Source organism: Garra rufa, chromosome 21, assembly GCF_049309525.1.
Source record: "Garra rufa chromosome 21, GarRuf1.0, whole genome shotgun sequence".
NCBI classification, from domain to species: Eukaryota; Metazoa; Chordata; class Actinopteri; order Cypriniformes; family Cyprinidae; genus Garra; species Garra rufa.
Genome location: NC_133381.1, coordinates 28,940,596 through 28,947,365, shown reverse-complemented (window position 1 = coordinate 28,947,365; position 6,770 = coordinate 28,940,596). Strand labels below are relative to the sequence as shown.

Here is a 6,770-nt window from a genome sequence, read left to right as displayed (position 1 = left end):
ATCAAGGAAAAATCAAATATGGGGGAGTTGCATCGGATTGTTTCCGCATCCAAACCCATACGAAACACCACAGCAAGAGCGAAGTCAGGCCAGCTTACCTGATGGGAGAGCTCAAGGAATTCCTCCACATACCACTCCAATGTTCGCCCACCTTGCCGTAGGTTCCGTAGCCTGTCCTCAGCGTCCGACAGTTTTAATGCTTCGGGAGAGACACCGCTGAATGCTGCGTTCGCCTCCATGAGTGAGCTGAAGAAATTATTTTTTTTGAAGGGCTGGTATCCTGTCACGACCACACACAAAGGGAGAAGGTGAGTATCTTTCAAGGTATTTATTAACAAACGTGCACAGTTCAACACACGTGCAATCAGGTGAGTAAAGGTCTCTGTGGTCTAATCTTCAAACAAACACAACAGGTGAGTTCAAGTTCATAAGGATCATAGCGTTAGCAATAGTCACTTCCCTCTAACACGATTCACGTGTTTCACAGGAGAACATCAGAGCAATCCACGAGGAGCACAGGAGAACATCGGAAGAATCCACGAGGAGCACAGGAGAGATAACAGGAGGGGGAGAAGATCCACAGGGAAGCATCCATGCAACTTCGATACCAGCCGCTGAGTGAATGTTTGGGGAGAGTATTTGAAGGGAGTGGTGATTACAGGTGCAGGTGACGGTGATAGAGCTCTGGTGATGGGCGTGGTGCAGTGATTGGGACTGAGGGAACGTGCTGAGGGTGTGACACTACCTTTAAATGGAAGAATTTTATTATCGAAATCTGAAGGTTTATCCAGACTGCTTTACACCGCAATGGCTATAGATATTCCAAAAAGTATCGCTAATGAGATAAATAAATGTATATATCATTATATTTAGAAAAAATAAACATCATTATTTTAATAAAAAAAAAATAATAATAAAAAATAATAAATACTAGTTATGGTATTATAGCCCTAATATTATTATTATTATTATTATTATTATTATTTTAAGTAGGTGGTATTGAATTTCTCCTTAATTGAAATTTTAATAGCAAGCTTTCCATAAAACTTTCCAATTTTCACAAACAGGCATTGCTATCATGGATGATTATATATAAACACAATTTTCCCCCTCAGTGCTTAATTTGGAATTAATTTTTCAACTTTTGAAAAAGAGAGTACTGTCCATTTATTTTTTGGTTATATATACATTGTGAATTTACTCATTATATATGGAACATTATTTTCTTAAAAAATGTAAACTGATTTTACTCATTTTAAAATAGAAATAGGTCACTAACTATATACATTAAAAGAAACAAGAAATAACAAAGCAAAACAATCTGTAAATTACTTTAAAACCTTAAATGTATAATTTGAATAATTTGTAATTATTTGTGTATTATGTGGTTTTTATTGCTTTCCTTGTTTTATTTTTAATTTTTTCATTGTTTTTAATTATTATTGTTGTATTTCTTTGCCCTTGTATGTTCTTTTTTCTAAAAACTGCAAAAAAAGCTACACTGTACATCTGTAATTACACATTTGCAATGATAAAGTTGTGTTTACGTTTACAGTACATTCAAAATAGCCTATATTAACTTTAAATGTTAACTTTAAATATTAACTTTAAATATTATCCCTTACTTAATTCAAGTGATGAAGGATTTCGAAAGTCTGACAATAATCAAAGTTGAGTGCTACTGTAAGATTAACTCTACCTGGTTTAAATATTTCAAAATGAATAACAGTTGAAAATATTCGAAATTTAGAAAAGTAATCAAAAATAATTAAAAGTAATAAGTTACATTACTTTTATAAAGTAATTGAAAAGTTACACTACTTATTACATTTTAAATCAAGTAACTTGTAATCTGTAACCTACAAGTAACCTACATTACATTTCCAAAGTAACCTTCCCAACACTGCACTTAGGCTAAGTGTAATTAAACTGAACTCTCGCTTTTATGTAATTATTATATATCATAATATATTATTATAAAAAGTTATTTATAAATATAATTTTAAGATGTGTAGTAAGCTACACTACAAGTATTTTGTTGGTTTAACGTCTTGATGACTTTGATTGACGTAGTTTAAAGTCCCCCTGAAATCAAAATTAAAGTTTTTTGTCTTTCAGTATGAATATATTAGCCTTAAGATTATCTATAAGCTAGTGTGCTTCAAAACCACGACAAAATTCGCGTTTACAAGATAGGCTATGGCAAAGTCCTTTTAAGACAAGTCATGTCACTCGGTGGCCATCTTTGAAACGCCTCTCGGGCATCAAAGTGCAGCTCCTATCTCTTTGAGTGGGGAAACATCAAATTCTCCAAAACTGTTTGCCAAACTTACGATTAAATTTCATATTTGAAATCTCCAAAGAAATCCAACAAGAACTGCCTCATAAATATAGTTCCTTGTGCTTTAATAGCGTTAAAAAAAACGCTTATTTTTCCGGCTAGATGAGCCAGTGCGCATGCGCAGTACTGAACTCATGTCTTAGAGCACCGGCTGTTTCTATAGCAACCGGGACTTCTAACTGCAGATGCAGTGACTTTACTAATCAACGATTGGCTCTTTCACTAAGAAGGCGGAGCTTCGCGGCCATGATGACGTTTCATTGTTCCCCATTCAAAACTACACGAGTGACATGTCTTTGGTATTCTATAGTCTTTGGCTATGGGCATTCAAAACTTACAGTCTCATCACTTCCGCCAATATGAATCAACGATTTTGATGATATCACCGTGCACTTCAGTTTCTCATCAAACGTTCTGTCCAATCAAATGCTCTCTAGAGTCCGTATTGTCCCGCCCCCTACACAGAGACGCAATAACACGTAGCAGATCATATGTGCGATCGGCATGTATTAAACTACACAGCCTCAGCATGATTATGATCACTATTTTGTTTTAGCAAGAGTTTCATATTGAATCTTTGGGGTAATTTATTAGTCTGTGGCTGTCATAAGCTACAAATGCGGCTTTATCGAGCTTAACGGCTCTGGCCCGAGCAGATATTAATGGAACGCTATTGGCTATTCAAAATAAGTGGGCGGGGCTGGGCGATGTGTTTTTGTTTCAGTTAAAAGTACGTCACCACATAGAATAACGCTGCGTGTTTCAAGGCACTTCAGTGGACCTTTAAAAAGGAAGGTGGGGGCTTTTGTTTTGAAGGAGATGTGGCCCGGAAGTGTTCATTCACACTGCCAACATTACACTCGGCTAGTTGGCGATCAGTGTTGGTCGATACTGCGGAGTAGGTGGCAAACTAGATGGGTTTACCGCGACAAAATAGTGTCACCTATTTAGGAATCACAATGCCATTAGGCGCAGCATGAGATCAGACGTTAGACTATGACAGACATTCACAAATCTGTTGATTTATGTGTTTAATCGCAGACCGATTGTTATGATTTTAGCATTTGCTAACCGTGACGTGATTCTGTGTTCTTAAAGTTGAGCAACAGCGTTTAGATAATCGATCAGGTCAATGTACCAATAGTTCCAACCCGTCTTTACAGCAAACCATCAGTGGAAGTTCGAGTTTTACCGTGTGATTTGTAAGGATAGATGCATACAGCTGACTAGCTAACCAGCTAATATATCAATCCAAGTAACGTCAGAAGGATCTGCTGGCACCAAACATCGGCCGATTGTACAGGAGTTGTTATTGAACTCTAAAGTGATTCTCAAATTGAGACAGCGGAGTATCGTTAGCTGAAATGGATGACTTCAGCTCTATCAGTCTGCTGTCTCTGGCTATGCTAGTTGGCTGCTATGTGGCTGGAACGATTCCCCTGGCTGTCAACTTCTCTGAGGTGAGTCTAGAGTTAAACTTGTCTGTAGTAGTTCATTGAGGACTCAGTGCTCAGTTCTTGAGAACTTCTGGTGGTCTTTTCCTGCAGGGATTAAGTTAACGTAGTTATCTCCAGGAAAATAACTAACGTTATGTGTATGAGAAGATGTTAATCTATAATGTGCAGTGCTGAGGTCCTCAGGACCAGGACTGAGATATACAAGAAGTTTGATCTCCAAATTTAAGCACCCTTGATTTACCAAATAGTCTTAAAAGTTTAAATGTTGAATGTGATATCAACTGTAGGTTTATACTGTAGACACGCTCTTGCCACCTACGCTGTTTGTTTAAACTTTTGACACGGAACTGCTTTTAAAATGTGATTCAGACTTATTTTCTGTACAAGCGATCTGTTTATGCTTTATGATCCGTCAAAACATGTTTTTGGTGACTAATGCAGAAAGGTGGGAGGCTTTATGTGAATTTATTAGATTTTGGATCAGCAGTTAAATGTATTATTCATACACTGAAATTCAGAATTTTATGTATGTAAGTTACACAATAATTCACTAATATTTTATTACGTATACTACCGTTCAAATGTAAATAAAAAAATAAAAACCATAAATAGCAATATTGTGAAATATTATTGCAATTTAATATAACAGTTTTAATATACTATGAAACCGCCCTGGTTTTGACGTTTACATGAGGAGTTTTTGAATTCAAGCTGTGATTGTAACTGCATGGCAGCTTCTCTTGATGAATATATTTTAAAGCTATTTTTTATGATATCCAGCTTATGCACATGAAGTTGGCCTTATGTCAACCCCACCTAAATATATAATTTTGTGACCTAAATGCAAGTTTTTGTATTGTTCTATCTTCAGGAGAAGCTCAAGTTGGTGACAGTTTTGGGAGCTGGGCTGTTGTGTGGCACTGCACTGGCTGTCATTATTCCAGAGGGAGTTCACGCACTCTATGAGGAAATGCTGGAAGGTGAGATTCGAGTTCACGCTTCAGTTGATGCATTGATTCATTTTATATTCAATGCAGAAAGAAAGTTTTTGGCAGAGTTCTTCATTCCTGCATCCTTATCTGTCATGTCGATGTTTATATGAAGGAACGCTTTCATGCGTGGTAGGCAATCTACTAGAGGTCGACCGATATATCGTCCGGCCGATATATCGGGCCGATATTTGCTATTTTTTAATATATCGGCATCGGCCGATTTCCGTGTTTAGTAGCGCCGATTTAAAGTCAGGCACGTCTGCGGGCAGCCTGTGTTATTGGTGCGGTACAGCGCTACTGTGAAGGACCCCAAGCCAAAACTTTTGTAAGATTCAATAACAGTTCTGAGAGATAAAGGTAAGGCTTAAATTCTAATATTTCAAAGTCCCATGGCCATATATGTACTATATATTACTTGTAAACTATGAAGTGTTGCTTTCACTTAGTGAAAGAAAATCATAGGACCGTCAGGAACTGGCATAATGCTACGGCTAGTTAAAGGTTTGCTTACTTGCAGTTAAGTTTAAAGACTGTAGTCTAAAACGATCAGCAGCTTGTTCGCTAACATATTCACCCCAGTGTTATAAGTTCTGTTTTATTTTTCCTGTATCCGAGTCGGAGAATTTCACTGTGTGCGTGGGGTGGAGAACGCGGCGACTCTCACAAACAATGCAGCGTTGCGATTACTCCGCCTCGCTCGGAGACAGTGGTGCACGGAGAGTGGTTATATCCACGGGTCTGGTAATAAAAAAATGCATTCTAATTACTTGTGGGTGGGTCGCGGGTAGATGAGATAAATCAATAATGATGTAAACATTAACTACATTTTCTAAAATCTGAACCTGAGTTATGTGGTCAGGACCGTGGCGCCAGCTTCCTTTTAAATATATTTTGATGATTGCCCCTGATGCGCCCGCGTCACGTCCTTTCCGTCACCCCAGATACTGCGAGTTTAAAACTATGGTCACGTCCAGATGTCAGTAAACGTTATTTTTTTCATCATGGATTTGGCTTAAAAGCACGAGTGATTAAGCCTATATAAGTGTGCAGCGATGTGAAGATCAGCTGTTAAAATGAACCATCCATTCATCATATCATCATACAAAACTAAGAATTAGAATAATTGTAATAGGACGATCGTGTGCGGTTAGATAAATCAGAGAATCAGGTGCGGGTGGGTGGCAGGCAGATTACACTATTGCCTGATTTTGCTTTATTTTGTCGTCAAAAGTAAGATTTTGCACTTTCTTGTCATCAAAAGTATTCTGAAACAAGTCACAACTGAGCCGCTATGCATCTCCATTTAAACAGCGGTGTTTCGTTTATGAATGAACATGTGTTTTTAAACGAATCTAGTGAAATGATTCAATTTCCCCTTCATAAAGAGAGTCATTTGCTTTATTCAGGAATGAATCAGCTGCTCGAACGAATCAAATTAATGATATGATTCAGTAATTAAGTCAGTGTCTTGCCGCCATCTGCAGGCAGGTCCTCTCAGTTATATAAATCATTTAAAATTTCTGTATTCAAAATTTTATTTAAAACATTAAAGTTTCAGATTAATCTCAGCTCTTTAACTTTTATGTAAACGATTAACAGTTTTTATATTATCTGTTTTATATGTGACCCTGGACCACAAAACCAGTCATAAGGTTAAATTTTCCAAAACTGAGATATATACATCATATGAAAGCTCAATAAATAAGCTTTCTATTGATGTGCAGTTTGTTAGGATAGGACAATATTTGGCCGAGATACATCTATTTGAAAATCTGGAATCTAAGGGTGCAAAAAAATCAAAATACTGAGAAAATCACCTTTAAAGTTGTCCAAATTAAGTTCTTAACAATGCATATTACTAATCAAAAATTACATTTTGGTAGGTTTACAGTAGGAATTTTACAAAAAATCTTAATGTAACATGATCTTTACTTAATTTCCTAATGATTTTTGACATAAAAGAAAAATCAATAATTTTGA

General features: G+C 36.7%; 1 protein-coding gene across 1 annotated transcript in view; it reads left to right on the top strand.

Moving 5' to 3' along the window:
• Positions 1-3,187: 3,187 nt before the first annotated feature.
• The window catches only part of slc39a9 (solute carrier family 39 member 9), an 11,313-nt gene continuing 7,730 nt past the window's right edge, over positions 3,188-6,770 (top strand). Inside the window, exons 1-2 of the mRNA XM_073827320.1 lie at positions 3,188-3,801; positions 4,670-4,778. Of these exons, the coding sequence (XP_073683421.1) occupies positions 3,706-3,801; positions 4,670-4,778 (205 nt within the window). The 5' untranslated portion in view covers positions 3,188-3,705. The remainder of the gene's footprint in view (positions 3,802-4,669; positions 4,779-6,770) is intronic.